General features: G+C 48.5%; 2 protein-coding genes across 6 annotated transcripts in view; one reads left to right on the top strand and one right to left on the bottom strand.

The window, feature by feature from the left end:
- Window positions 1-10,397, top strand: part of LOC131823656 (endogenous retrovirus group K member 13-1 Env polyprotein-like) — a 36,118-nt gene extending 25,721 nt beyond the window's left edge. For all 3 annotated transcript variants that reach the window (XR_009350631.1, XR_009350630.1, XM_059160260.1), the window contains one exon: window positions 9,368-10,397. The gene's annotated coding sequence lies outside the window, so the exon portion shown is untranslated. The remainder of the gene's footprint in view (window positions 1-9,367) is intronic.
- Window positions 1,414-20,895, bottom strand: ZNF333 (zinc finger protein 333). Of its 3 annotated transcripts, none has more exons than XM_059160254.1 (10): window positions 20,599-20,895; window positions 17,739-17,782; window positions 16,677-16,800; window positions 14,765-14,847; window positions 11,246-11,333; window positions 6,723-6,817; window positions 6,025-6,151; window positions 5,494-5,595; window positions 4,617-4,693; window positions 1,414-4,120 (listed from the first exon to the last, which is right to left on the bottom strand). In XM_059160254.1, the coding sequence occupies exons 2-10, from the start codon at window positions 17,775-17,777 to the stop codon at window positions 3,050-3,052; spliced, it is 1,806 nt and encodes a 601-aa protein (XP_059016237.1). In that variant the 5' UTR covers window positions 17,778-17,782; window positions 20,599-20,895; the 3' UTR covers window positions 1,414-3,049. The 3 variants fall into 3 exon arrangements, with proteins under 3 accessions (XP_059016237.1, XP_059016239.1, XP_059016238.1); XM_059160256.1 differs by having other exon boundaries at window positions 6,723-6,811; XM_059160255.1 differs by lacking the exon at window positions 20,599-20,895 and adding an exon at window positions 20,370-20,579.
- Window positions 20,896-21,802: the final 907 nt, after the last annotated feature.

The following is a 21,802-nucleotide window of genomic DNA, read 5'->3' as shown; positions in this document are numbered from 1 at the left end:
CAATGAGATACCACCTCCCACCAGTCAGAATGGCAAAAATTAAGAAGTCAGGGAACAGATGTTGACAAGGTTGAAGACAAAGGTGGGAATGCAAGTGTAGACTGCTGGTGGGAATGCAAGCTAGTATAGCCACTCTGGAAAACAGTATGGAGGTTCCCCCAAAATTAAAAATAGAGCTACCCTATGACCCAGAAATTGCACTACTAGGTATTTACCCTAAGGATACAGAGACCCAAAGGGGCACCTGCACCCCAATGTTTAAAGCACCAATGTCCACAAAAGCCAAAAAATGGAAAGGGCCCTTATATTCACAGAAGAATGGATAAAGAAGATGGTGTGTGTGGGTGGGTGTGGATGGGTGGGTGTGTGTGTAACAGAATATTACCCAGCCATCAAAAATGAAATCTTGCCATTTGCAATGAGGTAGATAGAGGGTATTATGCTAAGGGAAATAAGTCAATCAGAGAAAGATAATTATATAATTTCACTCATATGTGGAATTTAGAAACAAAACAGGATCATAAGGGAAGGGAGACAAAAATAAAACAAGACAAAATCAGAGAGGGAGACAAACCATAAGAGATTTGTATCTATAGGAAACAAACTGGGGATTGCTGGAGGGGAGAGGAAAGGTGGGGGGTGGGGTAACTGGGTGATGGGCATTACGGAGGGCACTTGATTTTGAGAGAGAAAGCACAAGCAGGGGGAGGGAGGGGCAGAGAAAGAAGGAGCAGCAGATTCCCCACTGAGCAGGGAGCCTGACATGGGCATGATTCCAGGACCCAAAGATATCACCTGAGCCAGAGGCAGATGCTTGACCAACTGAGCCACCCCAGCACCCCTAGAATTTTAAAACACAAAAACAGGGGCTTCTGGGTGGCTGTTAGTTAAATATCTGACTCCTGACTTCAGCTCAGGGCATGATCTCAGGGTTTTGAGAGCAAGCCCAGCATCAGGCTCCACACTGGGTAAGAAGTGTGCTTAAGACTCTCTCTCTCTTTCTCCTTTTGTCCCTCCCTCTTCCTCTCTCCCTCTCTCTAAAAGAAAAAAAGAAAGAAAGAAAAAAAAAGAAAAACCAGCAACACAAATAAACAGACTGTAAGAACAGGTATAAAGGAAGAAAAGTCCTCCAGGGTAAGGCACTGTGCACAGCCTCTGGATTTTGGAGCCAGACTCCATCACTTACCACCTGTATGACGTTAGTTAATTCACCTTGAGCTTGTCCTCAGTTTCCCCATCTATAAACTGGGGATAATAATAGTATCTACCTCAAAGTATCATTGTTAATATCTACTATCTGTTAACAATAAGCTCCAAACAATGACTTGCTGTTATGAAAATGAATGATTGAATATTCATCACTAGGAGAAAGATGGTCAGTAGAAGAATAAAAGGAATAATTTGCTGGAAACATTAAATATCAAAAATCTCATTTAATTTGCTTCAAAATATATAAATTTAAAAACTGACAGAATTACAAGATTCACTAATCATGGTGGGAGAGCTTAAAATAGCTGTCTCAGTTCACAGATCAAAGACGGATCTGGACTGAATGTTGTGTCCCCCCATTCATATTCTGAAGCTTAATTCCCACTCTGTGATGGTATTAGGAGGTGGCATTTCAGGAGGTGATTAGGTTATAAGGGTGGAACCCTCGTGAATGGGATTAGCACCCGTCTGCAAGACACCCCACAGAGCTCCTCTGCTCTCTCTGCCATGTGAAGACCGGGCAAGAACATGGCAGTCTATGAACCATGAAGCAGGCCTCACAAGAAAGCAAATCTGTCTGCATCTTGATCTTGGATTCCAGCCTCCGGAACTATGAGAAAAAAGCTCTGCTATTTATAAGTCACCCCATCAACGGTATTTTTGTTATGCAGCCCACACAGACTAAGATATTGACCAATATGTATAAATGTGTAGAAGATTTTGAAACACAAATAGTGTGCTCAGGCTAGTGGATGTATGTAGAATACAATACATTGATTTCCATCACCCATGAAGCATATACGAAACTAACCCTATACTAAGTGCATCAATGAGATACTTCATTAGGCCATAATAAACCCATCCCTACCCTCCCCAACCCATCCCCAAAATAGCAATGTCATGTGCCAGTAAGAAGTACATTTTTTTTCACATCACAAGATGTCCAGAAAAATGGGCCAGGACAGTCACACAAAGACACCAACTAGGGAAACAGGTTGGTATGACTTCTGGCCACACTCTCTTTAGCCTGCAGCTTTTACCCTCATGGTCATGGGATGGCTCCTCTAGTGCCAGACATCATGTCTGTTTGTACAAAGGGCAAGACATGGAAGGATCTAGATAAATATTCCTTTACAACATCCTTCCCAGGTATCACACGCAATAATTTCCCATACTTAGAAAGGCCAGGACTGCAGGGCAGGTGGCGGTTGGGTGGGGGAGGGCGGGTAAGGGGGGGCCTCCTCTAGCTGCAAGGACCAAGAGATAGAGGTTTTTTAACAGTGCACATTACCAATCTAAACAAAAAAATGTAAGTCCTTTTGTAAGGAGGAAGGGGCAATTCTGACAGGCAACTAAACAGATACCTAACATTCAATAACATAAACACCACATTCTCCGCTCACAATGAAATTAAATTAGAAACCAACAAAAATTTGTAAAATAAAAAAAAAAAAAAACCCACCCATATACATGCAGGAACTTTCCAGAAGGATAGAAATGTTCTGTATCTTAAATGGCATATTGGTTACATATACATATGTATGCACTTGTCAGAGTCCTCCAACTATACACTTAAGATCTATGAATTTCACTATAAGTAATTATACCTCTATAAAAATATACTCATGTCCTGCTGTTTTAAAATCTAATTATAAATAATTCACAGGCCAAAGAATAAGTGATAATAGAAACCAAGACAATATTCGTATTTCAACCAAAATGAAAATATGTATCAAAACATGTGATGCAGCTAAAACAAGTACTACAAGAGATGATTATAGCCTGGAACACGTATATTTTTCAAACCTGGAAGTCACTCAGCAAGTAGCCCCCTCTACGGCTAGGACACTGATAAAGGCAGGCCGCCATTCCTAATGTTCTCTCTCCCGGCATGAACTCTTTTATGCACAGTAAGTGAAGAGCTGTGCCTGAAGGCTTTCTCACACTGATTGCATTCATAGGGTTTCCCCGCAGTATGAGTTCTCACGTGCACAATAAGGTGTGAAGACTGACCAAAGGCTCGCCCACATTCCTGACAGGCATAGGGCTTCTTGCCAGTGTGTGTCCTTGCATGCTTCCTGAGGGATGAAGGTTCACTGAAGGCTCGCCCACATTCCTGACACACATAGGGCTTCTCTCCCGTGTGAGTTCGCATGTGACTCTTGAGCGTTGAGAGGCGACTCAAGACCTGCCCACAAGTAGCGCACTCGTACAGTCTCTCCCCAGTGTGTATCCTTTTGTGGACGTTCAGATGAGTGCTCGTCCGGAAGGGCTTCCCACACTGGTTACACGCATACGGCTTCTCCCTGGTGTGAGTGCGCAGGTGTGTCTTCAGCGACGAGTGCTCCCTGAAGGCTTTCCCGCACTGACTGCACCCAAAGGGCTTCTCTCCTGTGTGAGTCCTCACGTGGCTCCTCAGGGAGGATGGCTGATTAAACGCTTTCCCACAGTCCTTACATTCGTAGGGCTTCTCGCCCGTGTGGTTTCGCTGGTGCAGGATTAGGTTAAAGTTCCTAGTGAAGGTTTTCCCACACTGAGCACATTCGAAAGGCTTCTCTCCAGTGTGAGTCCTCAGGTGGCGCCGCAGATTTGAGGAGTACTTGAAGGCTTGCCGACACTCCTGACATTCAAAGCACTTCTCCGCGGTATGAGTCTTCTCATGCCTGATCAGGTCGGAGCTGTATCTGAAGGATTTCTCACATTTGCTACACACGTAGGTTTTGTCCCCACGACGGATTTTGTCTGGCACGATCAGGTGAGCGGGCTGGAAGAAGGATTTTCCACCCTCGTGGCATTCACAGGGGTCACCTCCAGCGTGAATTCTCTGGTACTGAAAAAGCGGTCTGATGCCGTGAAAGGGTTCCCCAAGTTCACTGTAATTATAGAGTTTGTCTCCAGTCTGAGGTTGCTCCTGTCAATTGAGGAAAATAGGAAGACCAAAGGCTCTATTACATTCATAGGAAAAAGGCATTTCTGGTGCTGAAGCTTCTACCACTTTAGTGTGTCTGCACCATTTCTCCCGAGCCCCTTCAAGTGGATGCTCTGCCACAAAGAGCTGTCATTTTCATTATATTCAGGAGGCCTCTTAGATGCAGTTTGGCCGAGTTAGAGGCAAATTAAGTTTTAAACACTTGATGTCTATTCACATTTATAAACATGGCTGCTATGGAAACTCTGGGAAACACATGCCTTGTTCAACATGGAGGGTTTTCCCCAACTCATGACATTTATAGACTCTCTCCCAAGAACCTGCTTTCCCCTGCTTGAACACCACTTGCCTTGAATCTCTCTCTCTCTCTCCTCTCTCTCAATCTCCCTCTCTGGCCTCTTGTGCTGCTTTTCTAACTGACAGCAACCCCAAACTTGTCCTACGACAGAGGACTAAGAAAAACCCTTGGGTACCTTACCCTTTTCATGCGAGTGGATGGAATCTCTGCAAAATTATCTAGGTGAGAAACTGAATCTTGGGGTTGATGCTGAGGCTCTGGAATGAATAAGGATAGAAAAATTAAGTACACAGGGAAGGAAACTGTGGGACCAAGGCAACCAAAAGAGAAAGCAGAGAACATGTGGATTTTCTTTTTTAAAATACCGATTCTAGAGGCGCCTGGGTAGCTCAGTCAGTTAAGTGTCTGACTGTTGATTTTGGCTCAGGTCATGATCTCAGGGTCGTGAGATCAAGACTCACATCAGGCTCCTCGCTCAGTGGGGAGTCTGCTTGAGCTTCTCTCTCTTCCTCTCCCTCTGCGCCTCCTTCCACTCATGTGCACACTCTCTCTCTCACAAATAAATCATCTCTTTTTTTAAAAAATAAATACTGATTCTAAGTATGGGAGAAAATTGTGAAGAGGAGGAATGTATCAAAGAGTAAAGGAAATTTTAAGGTATTTGACTATGTAAGGAGTCACATAACCATAGAAACAAGGAATGGAGATGGTAGATGAGTTACTAAGAAAGAGTTCTAGGAAGATTGAGACTGAAATGGAGAGAAAGTATCAGCAAGAACACACAGGTGGAGAGGCACTGGATAAAGCATACACATGCTATATACATATAAAACACACACATGATAAACTATACACATGGACATGATAAATATGAAGAGCAGGCAGGACAGATCGTTCTACAAAACCAGAGTAGAGCATTATGGATAAAAAGGAAGGAGGCAGAATCTAGTAAAGCGGCTCTGTCAAGGGCCATGGAAGTATTTCCCTTACTGACCATTTCCAAACTCTGATCATCTCATGATCAGAGCTGATGCTCCCTGATCTGCCCGCTGCTCACCTGGATGGGTTCCTGGGAAGGTTCTTCTCTCAGGGGCCCACAGGTCTTCTCCTGGCTCCGAAAGGGAAAGCGTACTAGGTTTGCCTAGCTGATCTCCTGCTCCTGTGGAAAGATGCAGACCGGGCCTGCCGTTAACCGGCGTAGATATTCTGAAGTCTCTAGGGGCACTGGAGACGTGAAGAGCAAAATGAGCCCGCCTACATTCTCACGGGCATGGCAGAGCTCTTCCACTAAGGAACCAAACAAAGTACAAGCCCCCTCACTGGGTCCCAAAGAACAATGGGATTCTCTAGTCCCCAAAACCCAGGGCCTCACTCAAGAGAGAAACTTGAAAGGCCTAGAAACTTTTAACCATGGAGAAACAGATAGCAGCAGAGAGACCTTCACTCCCACAGGAAACCCCTGAACAGTAAGCACCATGACAGCAGGATTTGTCTGTTTTTTCACCTCTTGATTTCCCAAACCAGCACATCTCTGGGGATGCATAGGTGTCGCAGGAGTGTGTAGATGAAGCAACGAGCCGGCCCTTACCCACGGAGGCCAAGTTCCTGTAGTTCTCCAGCATCACATCTCTGTACAGGCTTCTCTGGGCAGAGTCTAGAAACATCCACTCCTCTGGGGTGAACAACACAGCCACATCAGCAAAGGTGACGGGTTCCTGAAACACACACCCATCCCAGCTCAGCCACGGGCCACCTCGCCAGAACCAGGAGTTCTGAGGTCTCAGAATCTGCCCTTTGGCTCAGACCCCAGAACCAGAACTCTCCTCCTTCTACTTGTTCCTCCCTGAGGGACAGCGTCCAGACATGTGGCATCAAAGGACTGAGCCACTGGCAACTAGCCAGGAAACCATGGCAGTTTTATTCCCTTCCAGCTCCAGTGTCCAGCAGACCTGAGCATGTTGCAGGCAAGAGAGAAGTATTTGGTAAATGACAACTGTTTGCCCCGAGAGACCGTGAAAACTAAGAGGCAAGGACAGCAGACATCCTTGCTGTTTTCCCTCCTGATGCTCAGCAGAATGAGGTATCCACAGCTAGGGAAGGTCTGAATGAAGCTGTGAGACCACTGCCTGGGTTGTCCCACACACGCCCCCCCCCCACACACCCGTTACAGGAGGTCCAGTGCCTAGAGGCCTGGAGACCAGACCTGTGGAGTGAAGAAGTTCCAGGCCAAGGGAAGAGGATAAAGGCCCAAGCAAGAAAGAAGAGCAACAGGGATTTCTTACTTACCTGCAGACAGGTGATCAGTACCGCTGGCGCCCCGGCTTCCTCCTCTGTGCTCTCCTTTTGGAGCCAGGCGGGGTCCTGGGCAAGCAGAGCTACATCTCGGAGAGGAGGGAAGCCAGGAGGCCCCGTGAGCACAACCACAGGTCCGAAGGCTACCTACCCCGGCTGTGAGTGACCACATGTGCACACACATATGCACACACTCACATATAAGAGACGCACACGTGCACTTACATGCACTCATGTTTATGCATACACGTGCATGCCATCATATAAACATGCAGACACATGTGCACACAAAACATACATACACATGCACATACACTTACAGAGAAGAACAGGCACACACACACACACACACAGTTTTTCCATTCCAAATTTCTGGAGTCACAGTCTCAATTTACCAACAGACTCTGGAGTTTCTGGGGCATCCCCCAATGCCCCTTGATTCGGGCACCCCCCAACGCCCCTTGATTCGGCCCTGGGTCAGCATTCTTCCCTAGTTGCTTGGCGCCTTCCTCTGCACCACTATGCGGGGCCAGTAGAGCCCCAGGACTTAACCATAAATAGGGGACAGAGAAGCTGCCAGCACCCCAAGTCTGCCTGTGGGAAGGCAGCATCTCCCCTTCCTGCCTTCAAACCAACCACACCCCTCCATCCCCACAGGGCCTCCTGGCTCGGCCTATTACAGACAAGCAAGTGACCCCCCACGCCATCCGTTGTCTCCCTGCACCCTCACCTCACCCTGTGACGGGACACTCCCCCTTAGAAATCAATCCTGACTTAAAAAATAATGTATATCATACAAATAAATGCAATAAATTACAGAGGATTAAAAAAAGAAAACCTGAACCATGTCCAATCTCTGACCCATGTATTCCCCTCCTGGGCTATAACAAAGTAGGCACACTGAGAGGCTTAAAGCCACAGATACATATTCTCTCTTGGTTCTGGAGGCCAGAAGTCCAAGACCAAGGTGTCAGCCAAGCGCCACTCAGAGGCTCTGCGTAGAATCCCTCCTTGCCTCTTCCTGGCTTCTGGCGGTGGCTGTCCAAAATCCTGGGGGCTCCCTGGCCTGCAGCCGCATCCCTCCAACCTCTGCATCTGTCGTCACATGGCTGTCCTCTCCCGTGTGTCCCTGTCTCCCCCTGGCAGGTTTCTCCCTCTATCTTTTTTTTTCTTTTTTAAGATTCTATTTATTTATTTATTTATTTGAAAGAGAGAGCGCAGGGAGGAGGGGCAGAGGGAGAGGGAGAAGCAGGCTCCCCGCTGACCAGGAAGCCTGAGACTGTACTTGATCCCAGGACCCTCAGATCACAACCTAAGCCGAAGGCGGATGCATGTTTCTCTTCTTAAAAGGACACCAGTTAGGGCGCCTGGGTGGCTCAGTGGGTTAAAGCCTCTGCCTTCGGCTCAGGTCATGATCCCAGGGTCCTGGGATCGAGCCCCGCATCAGGATCTCTGCTTAGTGAGGAGCCTGCTTCCTCCTCTCTCTCTCTGCCTGCCTCTCTGCCTACTTGTGATCTCTGTCTGTCAAGTAAATAAATAAGAATCTTTAAAAAAAAAAAAAGAAAAGGCCACCAGTCACATTGGCTGAGAGGCCCCCAGCCCAACCTCACCGTAACTCAATAGCAGCTGCAGACACATTTCCAAGTGCGGTCCCAGTCACAGGGTACAGGCACCAGTGGCTAATTAGGACTTCAAGATACCCTTCTGGGAGGCCACAATTTAAGCCAAAAAACTCTGCTTTTCCCTCTACGTACTTACTGTTTTTGTTCCCCACTGTGGGCAACCAAGTCACCATCCATTTCCTCACCTCGCACTCACTCACAATCACCACCACTCCAACGACAGGCACCTCACTGAGACCACCAGTGACCCCACCCCATCCCTGGTGGGTATTCAGTCAATGTGTGTGGTGATCTAGTCCCTCCACCCTGAAGTGACTACCCCTCGAGCTTCCTCAGACTCCTCCATCCCTCAGCCTCTGCCTGGGCAGGCTCACCCACTCTGGGCATCAGTTCCCACCCAGCCTGACCGGGCCCAAACCCCTGGCTGACTCTCTCCGCTGAACTCCAGACACACCTACACACCATCAGCCCATGTCCCCACTCATCTGGCTGAGGAATTCCCCTTACACCCACAGTGAGATGGGGGGGAAGGGCTGCTGCCATCACAGAGGACTGCTACCAGGTCTTGAACCTGCCCTGCTGGGTTTCGAGATTGCTTGGGACCCATAACCCCTTTTTTCTCTCCCTTTGGGAGAGGAAGCATGTACCTTGTGTGTGTCCTACCTATGTCTTTTGGAAACAGAGGACTTTTTTTCTCATTTCACAGGTTCACAGGTAAAGAGGAATTTTGCACATGGTAGAGCCCACACCCCAAGTTTTCTCACGCCTGATTTAGATCATTCATATGGACTTGGGGACTTCTTGAGTTCATGAGATTTGGGACTTAGAGTTGATGCTGGAATGGGTAATAACTCTGGGGTTGTCAAGATTGTCTGACTGTATTTTGTATATGGGGAGGACGTGAATTTGAGGGGAGAGGGACCAGGGGGCAGACCATTATTGGCTGAATTGTGTCCCTCCAAAATTATAAAGTTGTAACCCCCCACTACCTCAAAATGTGAACTTATTTGGAAACAGGGTCTTTGCAGATGTGATTGGCTAAGAGGAAGTCACAGTGGAGAGGAGTGGGCCCCAAACCCAATATGACTGGTGTCGTAAGAAGAGGACAAAAGAAAGAAGCAGGGACACTTGATGTGATGTGATGACACAGGCAAAGACCACAGTGATGTAGCTACAAGCCGAGAACACCAGGAATTGCCAGGAAGGAGCCTCCCCACAAGCTTCAAAGGAAGCACAGCCCTGCCAACACCCTGACTGGAAACTTGTGGCCTCCAGAAATGTGAGATATGAATTTCTGTTGTCTCATGCCCCCCACCACCAAAAATGTGCTCAACACCTTATTCTCAAAGGCTGTTCTCCTTCCAGCATCCCTGATCTTAGGAAGAACATCCCTGCCTCAGATGGGAAATCTCATCCCTGACACTCCAAAGACCCCAACAACTAATCAAAAACAAAAACAAAACAGGGCGCCTGGGTGGCTCAGTGGGTTACGCCGCTGCCTTCGGCTCAGGTCATGATCTCAGGGTCCTGGGATCGAGTCCCACATCGGGCTTTCTGCTCTGCAGGGACCCTGCTTCCCCCTCTCTCTCTGCCTGCCTCTCTGCAAACCTGTGATCTCTGTCTGTCAAATAAATAAATAAAATCTTTAAAATATCTTAAAAAAAAAAAAAAAAAACCTCATAGGATGAAGTCCTAATTAATACCCAGTACCTCAGAATATGAGCATCTTTGGACATGAGATCTCATGAGATGCCTGAACAGGTCACAGCCCTGAGAAAAACCAACCCTGCCAATCCCTTGATCTTAGACTTCTGGCCTCCAGAACTATGAGAAAACCAGTTTTGTGGTTGAGCCACTGCAGTCTGTGGGACTTTGTTAGGACAGCGCCCCCTGGCGGAACAAGACAAGAGACGCTCCAGGCGTCTGGTGGGTGGAGGTCTGGGACACTGCTAAACACCCTACCCAGCACAGACCTGCCCCTCCACAGGGTGCCAAGGTTCAGCAGTGCTGCAGTGAGAACCCATGGTCTTACTTCCAATTTCCAGAAACTCCCCTCTGCCCGCAAGATGAGGCATGCCTCTATTGTATTCTGGTCTTCGTTGAAAAATCTGACTGCCCAGGAAGGGTCCAATGTTTTGAGACTGTCTCCCAGTGCCCACCTCACCACAGGTGAGCCAACTATGAAGAGTACTTCAAGAGCGCAGTACCCTAAGTACTTCAAGAGTACTTCAAGGCAAAGCCTTGCCCAGAAAGCTTACCAAAAATACACAGAAGAGTAATACATTATATAATCTAAGAATTACTTCCTGTTGATGATGTAAGAGATTCCAAATGCAAGACTGGATGATACTGTTCAGAAACAAAGTTCATTATTCTCACTAGAAGGCAAGATGCAGGAAACAAATGCCCTGCAATTATAGCTAAAAGGGGTTATTTGTCCTCCGGAATTAATTTTTTCCCCCACTTCTCAGGACATGTGGTTTGTTTTAACCTCATTCTTTATAAACTCAGTTAAAACATACCCATTTAAATTCTTTATAAGCGCAGTTAAAACATGCCACTTGCAGTAAATTCAACTGTCATTTTCAGCATCAACATAACTGTGGGGACTTTAACCTTACCCAAAAGGAGGCATGGACTTGGCCACAGGTGAAGGGGGTCTGCTCCTTCTTAATAGAAAGACCAAAGACCAAAACAAAAACATCCAAAAAGATTCCCAGCCCACAATCCTAAGAAAGCACGTTTCCCCCTTGAATGCATAAAGAATGGTGACGTGACTTTACTATGTATTCTCTCCTTCTGGTGCAGGGAAATGCCTGCGTCCGGAGGAAAGGAAGGGGGAGGATTCAAGTTCCCAGACCCCCAGGCCACCAATTCCACCTGGCGCTCACTCACCAGAATCCCCGGCCATCCCCAGCTCAGGGACACCCAGTGCAGGCACCGGCATGGCCACCCTCTGAATCTGCACGGCCGCCTTCAGCCCCTAGACAGTGACAGGGACAGATCAGAGTCACACAGTCAATGGAGTCCGCTCACAGCTCTTCACCCTGACTGAATTTGCAAGACCCTGCTCTGGACAACACACGGATAAAACTGAGACACACCCAATGTAGTTTGTCCAGATTAATCTGGGTACAAAACTAATCACTGATAGAATTTCAACCTCAAAATGAGATGGGAGAGGGAACCCGGGCTGGGGAGGCAACCTCTGAGAAGCCTCCAGAAGCAGGGGAAACACTGGAGCAAAGAGGGGTGCGGAGGGCCAGCAGGCTGAGGGGTAGTGGGGGGAGGTGGACCCCCACACGATACACGGTCAGTAAGTTATTCCCAGAAGGAAGCCCTGTGGTGGGAGAAAGGGTCTGAACTCCCCTCCACTGGTGGCTGCTCCCTCAGGGAAGATGTCTGACTGGAACTGCATTTCTAAGGGATGTCCCTAGCCTCTGTATCCAGGGTGGGGCCCAGCAGAAATGAGAGCCTATGGGGAGCAGTTCTAGGGGTCCTGGAGAACTCTCAGTGGCTCTGGTGAGGGTGGTGGCACTGGGGACAGCAAGAACAGTCAGAGATAAGTTATATCTTGGGGGGAAAGCTCAAAGGCCTTGGTGGTGGGGGCAGGTCCCTCAGTATGGGTGATAGGCAGAAATGCTGAACCGTGCGTGGGCCTTCCTGGCTGGGGCTGGGCCCTCACAGCAAACATCCTCCCAGGTTTACTGTACATCCAGAAGACCAAGGTGACACCCAGAGAGGCCGACAGTCCTCTGGAATCAAAGGTGTCCCCCTGTCTCCAATTGTGGGCCTGATCTGCATCCTCAGGTCCAGCCCGGCCCCCAGGAGAAGGCACAGAGGGGACTGAGCGGGACAGAGGCGGCAATGAAGCTGCTCTGGGCCTGAGGGACCCTCAGTTTTGGGGCAGTGCCATCAGAAGGCAGACATGCAGGTCTGGCACTTTCAGGCCTGGTGACTCCCCTACTGCACTGCGGGCACCAGCCACCGAGGGTCTCAAGGACTAAACACACCACAGGCGCAGAGGTGAACCTGGCCCTTTCTGGTTCTGGGGGTTCAGCTAGGGGGTGAGGCCACAGGCCCCCAGAGGCACTGCAAAGTGCAAAGTGCTTCGCTGAAGAAAGGCTAAAAGCCCTAGGTTCTGAATGTTGTTCTGTGTTTTCTTAGAGTCTGTGTTTGTCTATTTGGCAGGCATCCATTGCAGAACCAAACTCTCCCAGAGCCATCTGCCCAGCCATCTGCCCAGCCATCCACAGCCCATCCTCTGAACCCTGTCCTTATCCAACGCTCACGCAAGCCAATATCCGCCCCCTGCCCTGAAGCAGCGTGGAGGGGACACGGCATGGGGGTGGAGGGTGGGGGGGCGGCTGGGGGAGAAGGGCTGAGCCTGGAGACCGCGTCCTCAGCCTGTTTCAGGGTTCTTCTGGGAGCAGTCTCCAGCCCTCTATGTGCCTGCCCTCCCCGGGCCTAGCTGGCCTTGAGGAGGAGGCCACAAGGCCTTATTCTCACGTGACAGGGAGGCCTCAGAGCTGCCATGGGGGTCTCAGTCGTTGCGATGAGGCCCGATGATGCCAGGAAGGGCCAGCTGAACCACCAGCACCTTCAACCACCTGCCAGGTTGTAGGATTCCCAGCCAGCAGACCCTGGCCGCTAGGATGGCAATCTCTGCAATTATGCCTGGATTTGACCCCCAGCTCCAAATGTGGCTGTACCACTTATAGGCTGTGTGTCTTCATGGATGAACCACTCCGTTTCTCCACATGTGTGTCCGGGTGGACCTCCTCTGCCCGTTCAAAACATTCTGTGACCGCTTGTTTCCTGAGGCTCAGATGCAGCAGAACCCCCTCCTCTCCCACACTCAGCGCTCACAGCTGAGCTGGGAGTGGAACTCTGTGGAAGGTGCTGGAATCCCAAACTGAGGGGAAAGAGCCCACAGAAACTGGAGAGGACAGCTGTGCCTTGTGAGTTCTCCTCCCTCACAGGGTCCATCTGCTTATCAAGACACGGGGGCGGCGGTGAGGGCCTGGAGTGCCTGGGTTCGCACCTTCACGGAACAAGCATTAATTGAGGGCTCTGTAACGACACACAGAATGCTCTGCGTGGAGTTACAGCAACGAGCCTGTCAGATGAGGCCCCTGTAATCCAGCAGCTCCAGTGGGGTATTTTCAGACCTCAGGGCCTCCAAAGCAAAAAGCCCTTTCCCAAGCAGCTACTGGAGGACAATCTCCACCTAAACAAAAATGTGAACCAACGGTGAGGAGGACATGGACAGTGAGGAGTGTCTCAGCTACCCTGGCGTCTGACGAGAGCCACGCAGGGGTGAGGGCTTCAGCTTCCCTGCAACCCATACCAGGCCGTGCGGGGCTAAGGTTCTGCACGCTCGGAGCAAAGCAATGAAGCAGGTCTCTACTGTCCAGGCCCTGCCACCCCATCCACAGGGCTGGCATCTCTGACACCCTGAGACGGACACCATCCATGACAGGGGTGGAGGGGGACACACTGAGGGAGCCCAGAGATCTCACTGGCTCTGGGACAAACAGGCCCAGCCTGGCAGTGAAACTGGGCTCTGTATGTCCCTCTATCCAAACCCTAACCCTCATCTTGGAAATCCCCAAGAATTGGAACCCAAACCTTGGAAATTCCTTACAGTAGGGGGAGCAGGAACTCAGTGCCAAGGTGGGGGTAGCGGGGCTCAGTCTGTTCCCTCGTGCGCTGGAACACGCCACGCCACCTGGCTCTGAAGGCTCTGCCACGCTGTGACAAGGGATCCTTTCAGGTGCAGGATCTCGACTTCTCTCCTCAGTGGGCAGGGGTCTGCAACAGCTCTCCCACGTCCCTTATAGTCAGGGCGACCCTCTCTCCCACGGTTCTCTCATCAGGTCTAGGTTAGAGTTCCTCCTGAAGCCATTCTGGATGTGGCTGAATCATCTCTCCAGGCCGAGTTTGCTCCTGGCCAGGGGTAAGTGATGACAAAAACCCCACCAACACCCGCAGGGCACCCTGGGCTGCTCTCCTCCCCGTCGAGGCAGGTTTCTAGCACTTTCAGAAGTACACCTTGCTTAGCTGGGTTGAGGGCTCAAGAACACTGCGGGCTTTCTCCCATTCATGATTTCCATGGGGCTTCTCCAAAAGGCAGGAGTTTCCCATGACTGTTGAGGAGTAAACCATACCACACACAATCGATGTCTGACTCACACTGATGGCAATATTTACTCGGGATTCGAAGAAAAAGGGTCTTAAGTGACAACAGGGTTTTCCCAAATTCATGAGTTGTGGCCACTCCCTTCAGACCATGTGGGCATGTCCTTGGAACTGCCCCCAAATGTCTTCCTGGCTCTGGTGTGCATTTCCAACTCACAAATTCCTCAGTCTCTCCCAAGACAGGAAACAAGGATAATCCCCCATGAATCTTACCATTTGCATATCCTGGGACAAATTTTCCTCCAAAATATCCTGCACAGGAGTCAATGCTTTGGATTTAAGTTGAGACGCCCAGTCTAAAATGAATTGGGAAAAAAAAGAAAAAATTAAGGTCTTTCAGAAAGAGTGGTACAAAATTCACCAAAATAAATATTTAAGTATTTATTTATTGTTTTTAAAATATTGTTTTTTAAATATTGACCCTAAACTTGGCCCGGTACCAAAAGGAAAGAAGGCATCAGGGAGCAAAGGGAGACACTGAAGAGTACAGCTGTGTGAAATGTGACAGTAACAGGAGCAGGGCGGGGCAGATGAGAAACTGTCCTCCCGGGACTGAGACAGATGTCGCCAGAAGGACAGCCTTATCAGAGAAACAAGTAAGAGGCAATTAGACAATATACACAGAAATGTTCCCTTCCATGAGGAATTAGGCAGCAAGTGTGGGTATGATGTGGAGCCATCGGAGCCCTCGGCCACCAGCGGTGGGAACATAAAATGGTGTGTGCACCTGAGAAAGCACTTTGGTGGTTCCCCAAAAAGCTCAGTAAATGACCCAGCAACTCCACTCCTAAGTATCAACCCAAGAGAACTGAAAACACACCCACATAAAATCTGGTACATGAATGTTCACAGCACTATTCACAAGAGCCAAAAAATAGAAACAAACCCATCCATAGGCAAACGGGCAAACAAAATGTGGTCTACCCACACAAGGAACACTACTCAGCCCTAAAAAGGAACAAAGCGGGGCGCCTGGGGGTCTCAGTGGGTTAAAGCCTCTGCCTTTGGCTCAGAGGTGGGGGGGCGGTCATGATCTCAGGGCCCTCGGATCGAGCCCCGCATCAGGCGCTCTGCTCAGTGGGGAGCCTGCTTCCTCCTCTCTCTCTCTCTCTCTGCCTGCCTCTCTGCCTACTTGTGATCTGTCTGTCAAATAAATAAATAAAAAATCTTTTTAAAAAAGTAAAAAAATAAAAAATAAAAAAGGAACAAAGCTTCAACACACGCTATAATGTGGGTGAAACTTGACAACATCACACTAATGAAAAAAGACAGACACCAAAGGCCACATGTTCTACGATTGTCTTCATACAAAATGCCAAGAAAAGGCAAATCCGTGCACACAGCAGATGGGAAGAGAGGAGAGACTGGTGAAGACGGCACAGCTCTGTGAATATACTGAAAACCAGTGAGTTATACATTCTGAAAGGGTGGATTCTATGGTATGTGAACATCTCAGTTTAAAATAAGAGAGACTTTTGAACAGATCATTTCTGAGACCAAAGAGAAGTAGCAAAAGGCTAGCAGAAGAGAAAAACCACCACAGGAAATCACTTGAGAAATGTCACCCCAAAGTCTCACTTCCCCTTGCGATAAAGGGCCTCTGAAATGCTCTCAGACTAACTCTTCCCATCACACCACCCCCTCCACCCGGTGGGCACCCCTCCCCCCATACACACACACACCCGTGGGGCCCTCAGCTCTTCCTCTGGCCCCACCCGGGAGCCCAGACTGGATGTGCATGGTGGAATCCCCACTGCTGGATAAAAATACACACGCTGAGGGAAGTAGGGAGAGTTCACAGTGGGCTTGCCACTTCCGCATGGGCTTCAGCTCCTGGCACTGAGCCAGTGCCAGGGGTAGCAAAGTGATCACACCCAATTTCCAATGAACTCAGTGAAGCTCTTCCACAAGGGCCCACACCACACCACAAACACCCTCCCCTGTGCCCCTCAGGAATGAAGCCCTGAAGCCCAAGGCCAAGTTCAGTGAGACCCATGCATTTGGAAGAATACAGATGGAGCGGTTTTCCTGCGGAAGCCCACTCATCTTCCTAGGGCACGCAGCTGGCCCTTAAAAGGCATTAGACACCTGCATGGGAGAAGGACCAGCCTGATGCTAGCCTTACCCCTGGGGGCCAGGGTCCCACACTTGTCCAGGATCACGTATCGGCACAGCTTCCTCCGTGCCCCGTCCAGCAACGCCCACTCCTGGATGAGCCCCGCTGCCACATCCTCGAAGGTGACTGACTCCTAAAACAACACACATATATTCTGGCTGAGCAAGGACCACCTGAAGGACAACTGGTTATCACTGGGGAAGGGAGCACATTCAGTTCTGCCACAGCAGAGCTCAGCAAACCTGACCTGCCTCCTGTTTCTATAAATAAAGTTTTATTGGCACACAGTCATGCCCATTTCTTTGCCCATCTCTAGGGCTGGTGGTGTGCTGTAACAACAGCTGGGACAGCAACAGGGATCAGATGGCCAACTGAGCAGACAGCATTTCCTTTCTTTTAATAGTTGGACAAATCTGAGAGTGTAAGCTTTGGCTCTCTTTGTCGCTTCACACCACCAGTGACTGCCAGCGCCTAATTCTGGGCTCTAGAGAGTTTTCCCTACACTATTTAAGGCATCAAAAGTCTGCCACTGATCACTTAATTTTCATGAAACCCCAAGACCCCCTCCCAAGACTAAAGCGTTTTGTAATCTTTTCTGTCTGTGAAAATAGGGCTTCCACTGCATCCTAGAGACTTAACGGGCTTTTAATTTCAGAATCCTATAGTGCAGCATGGTCTGACAGAGCACTCTGTGATGACGGGAATGTTCTATGTCTGTGATTTCCAAAAAGGCAGTCACCAGCACGAGTAGCTATTGAGCACTTGAGAAATGTGGCTCAGGCAACTAAGAAATTGGGTTTTTAATTTTACTGAATTTTAATTAATTTAAATTTATACAGATGCGTGTGTTTTGGGAGGCCTCACGAGGGATGGCCTGGGTGTGGAACTCCGCTTCTGCCAAGTCTAAATGAGCCCCCCTCTGCAGTCAGACTCCGAAATTAGGCACAGAGCCCCAGGGTCACTGTGGGGACCCTCCTCCCAAGCCAGTTCCATCCAGAGGTTGGGCACTGAAAGAGATCATCAGATCATGCTCTCCTCCCCCAACCATTCCAACTCCTCCAGTCCCCTCACCATGACACCAGCGCCAGGATTTAAGGTCTCATTAGGCATCCTCCCTGCAATAAAAGAGACCAAGGTAAAAAAAAAAAAAAAAAAATAAAAAAAAAAAAATGTGTGGGGTGGGGAGGTGAGGGTGGAAGCAGATCCCCACACAGGGGTTTGGCTCAGGTAATTCTACTTCTGTGGGCCCCCAGCAAGGCAGCCCAGTGAAAACCCTAACACGGAATCCTTCCCAATAAGCAACATACTGGGCCCAGAGCCACCTGCCAGACCACACCCCCTGATCATATCTAGTGGTTCCTCTCATCTAATAAAAGGGTTATTTCCCTTCTTATATTCTCTCAAAATACCTCTCTCTAATAGCCTCTACTTTTCCTCCACTGCCTCTTATCAAGTTGTGATTTTTAATTTATTTGTTGAGGTGATTTTGCCTCTCCAACTATAATGTACTTTCCCAAAGTAGACCTGTGTCCGCATTTTTCAGGTCTCCTAATCCTGCCACTAGCACAGCGCTTGATGCGTACTAACTACCTTATATATCAGGGGCTGGCAAACTTTTTCTTTAAAAGACCAGAGAGTTAATATCTTGAGATTTGTGGGCCAAATGGCCTCTAAGCCAACAATTCAACTGTGGTTGTAGCACAAAAACAGGCACAGACAACACGTAAACAAATGTGTCCCACTCAAACAGTTCTTATGGAAACCAGCAATGGGTCAGATTTGGCACAGTTTGCCAAACCCTGCTCTGTAACATATAACAGAGAATACATCAACCAAGTTCTCTCAACTGCGCCTCCTGCATGGCCTCTCAAACACGCCAACTTTGCCAATTCTGCAATCATCATTGAACCCCAAATACCAGCATGAGACCTGAACTGACTCTAGCTCATATATGGACTCCCCAGACACCCCATTTATGGCCAACTCAATTTCAATTCCCAGGACAAACATATATGAACTCTCAAATTTTTGTCCATCCTAAACTCCACACTCAACCCAGCGGAGTGTTTTGTCTAAATCACAAACACTCCGTCACTCTCCTACTTAAAACTAATTCAGTGGCGGGGCGCCTACGTGCTCAGTCGGTTAAGCATCCAACTCTGGATCTCAGCTCAGGTCTTGATCTCAGGGTTGTGAGTTCAATCCTACTCCTAGTCTACAGCCCAACCCCTTGTCTAGCTATATGCAGCTCATTTGGGAGATTCAAACATTTGTCCCTTGTAAGAGGTTTTTCCTGACCTCCTCTCCAAGTTCTCCTGTTCCACGTTTCCATATCACCCTGGTCATGATTAATTTAAGGCAGAATAAAACCTCCACAGAGGCAAGTATGGTATCTGTTTCAATCACATTGTTTCCCCCTGTCCAAGGCCCAGTTCACAGAGGGCATCTCCAATGGAAATGTGTCAAACAATCAACACTCCCCAAGAATAATTCAGTATTACCAGCCTGAGGCATGCACCTGCACAGACACACAGACACTAATGTAACACCACAAAATCAAATACAAAAATGATTTAAAATGCCTCTTTATGCAACATAAATCAACACTAGTTTTCAGATGTCTTTAAGAAACAATGTTAAATCTTTCTTAAAAGGCAAGGCAGAACTTGTGCTCTTTTTAACAGTAAATACCTTACTTGAAATCTGAAGTCTACTTTTCTTCCAGAATTAATTTTTTTCCTCATTTCTCAAATGTTAGTTTTAACCCTATTATTTAAAAAAAGACACTTCATTTATGGCCAACTCCATTTCAATTCCCAGCACTAACAAAGCAATGTCATCTTTTTTCCCGGAGTCCCATATGTTTTCTAAGCCTCGTGGTGATTCACTCACAGGCTTGGGGTAACCAGGGCGGAAACGGCCCTGAGAAGAACTGAATAATCTTCCTCTTCCTTGATGGTAAGACTTGTGAGGTAACTGGGAAATAGCTTTTCTTAAGATACCCTCATCTCGGGCGCCTCAGAGGCTCAGTGAGTTGAGCCTCTGCCTTCTGCTTGGGTCATGATCTCAGGGTCCTGGAGTCGAGTCCCCATCAGGCTCTCTGCTTGGCGGGGAGCCTGCTTCCTCCTCTCTCTTTCTCTCTCTCTGCCTGCCTCTCTGCCTACATAGATCTCTCTCTGTCAAATAAATAAAATCTTTAAAAAAAAAAAAAAAAAACCCTCATCTCGCAGTGAAAAACACTGGCGCTCACAAATTAAAAGCTCTTTTAAATGAAAGAAAGGAATAAAGAGAAAGGAAAGTAAGAATCAAACAAAATCTAAGTTAACAGGCCCTAAGCTAAGGAACTACAAATTGTCAGTCACCAAAAAAAAAAAAAAAAAATTTAAAAAAATTAAAAAAAAAAAAACCTCTTTTCATCTAACTCATCCCTTGATAGAGGGTACATTCTATTTTTTAAATTCACTTGAGCAGTCACTCAAACCAAAAGGCCCATGCAGACTCAGGACCTAACGTTCCAGCTGCTGGGCTAGATAACACGAAACGTCCTATGACATACAATGTGAATTACTAATAAACAGCTCCATGCATAAGGGAGGTATGGTAGCGTCCTACAAATCCGGGAGGATGGGTGAAAGCTGGGCCGGCTGGTGGCACCACATTCCCCAGCTGCGGGACCTGGACTCGACTACGCGATTTCCCTACCGATGGATGAGCGACCGTCCTATCTGCCCGGACAGGGGGGACCGGAGGGCAGCGGGCCGGGCCGGGGGATAAGGGGTAACGGCTGCGAAGCCGAGCATTGTTGGCCCCATCCCGCCCTGGGATGCCACCGCGGGGACGAGGCGCCGCCGCACAGCGGCTTTCCGGGGCCCTGCGGCCCCTCCCCGCACCCGCAAGGCCCTCCCCGCCTTCCCGATGGGCCGGGCCGCACCTGCAGATGGCCCGGAGACACTCCCACCGCAGCCCGCCGCGGAGCCTGCACACCCGCCAGCTTCCGCTGCCACAGCGCACTTCCGCTTCCGGCCTTGGGGTGGGAGGGTGGGAATCGCCGAGAGCGGAAGTAACCGGGTTTGGGACCAGAGGAGCTTCAGGGAGAGTGACAGAAATGTTGATCCCCTAATTCATACAGCCTCGGAAAGTAAATCCTAGTTTCCTTCCCCGCAGGGAGAAGTTAGGCTCTGGGATAGGGTCGGACTGGACCTGCAGAGGGACGGGTGGAGGTGGGGCCTATGCCGGACGGAGGAGGCTGGGGGCGCGGCTTAGCCTGATGGGCAGGAGACTGGGCGGGGACTGGGCGGGTCCCGGGTTTGGTGGGCTGGGACAGGGGTGGGATTTTGCTGACAAATTGGGATGCTCTGTGTTTAACTTACCCTCGCCCGCCCCCTCTTTTATCCTTTGGTTCAATCTATACCCCTACTGAAACATGCCCATGGGTAAGATTTATTTTTCAATCTTTCTAGTTTATTCTAAAAATAGAATTATATATTTTGTATCTTCTACAACTTATTTTCTCACCAAAAATAAGATGAGAAAAAATGTTCAAGACAATAGAAAATCTGACTTCTTTTTACAAACTAGGCGCTGTCGCTTGGGTTTGGCTCAGGTCTCGAGCTCATGGGTCATGGGTCCAGCCTCCGGCGCCCTCCTCTGGCGGAGCTCTGCGATCAGCTTGGAGGCTTCTTGAAAGATTCTAGCCCTCTGTTCCTCCCCCAACTCGCCCTCGAGGACTCTCTTGCAAATAAATAAATAAATAAATCTTTCTTTCTTTTTTTTTTTTTTTTTAGTAAAAACTAGTGTGTTTGGTATATAGTATAGATAATACATACACATAGGAGTTCAAATGGAGGGAAACTCAACCCATCACTAAATCTTCGCAGAAATAGCCACTGTAACCATTTCCCGATATTCTTTGTATATCAAGCACATGTGTGTATTATCTCTTTCAATAAATACAGCTACAGCATAGGTTGATTGCTACATGCTAAATGCTAGGATTACAAAGTGCCTTCCTGCCAGTATGTTCCAAGTGGAGAATTGGAGGAGAGCTATGGAGAGAGAGAGTTGAGGTTGATCCATTCCAGGAAAACTAATTCAACACGTTGTAGGATGTGCTTTGTTACCAGAATTTAAAAAAA

This window comes from Mustela lutreola, chromosome 2 (assembly GCF_030435805.1).
Source record: "Mustela lutreola isolate mMusLut2 chromosome 2, mMusLut2.pri, whole genome shotgun sequence".
NCBI lineage: Eukaryota > Metazoa > Chordata > Mammalia > Carnivora > Mustelidae > Mustela > Mustela lutreola.
Note: the sequence above shows the minus strand (reverse complement) of the source record. Positions and strands in the feature narration are given on the sequence as shown.

Coding starts and splice junctions, on each gene's coding strand:
- ZNF333 (XM_059160254.1), bottom strand. CDS start 17,777: ATGCCTAATGAGACCTTAAATCCTGGCGCTGGTGTCATG. Junction 6,818..11,245: donor GGGGATGGCCGGGGATTCTG/GTGAGTGAGCGC, acceptor CTCCTCTCCGAG/ATGTAGCTCTGCTTGCCCAG. Junction 4,121..4,616: donor CATCCACTCGCATGAAAAGG/GTAAGGTACCCA, acceptor CTCAATTGACAG/GAGCAACCTCAGACTGGAGA.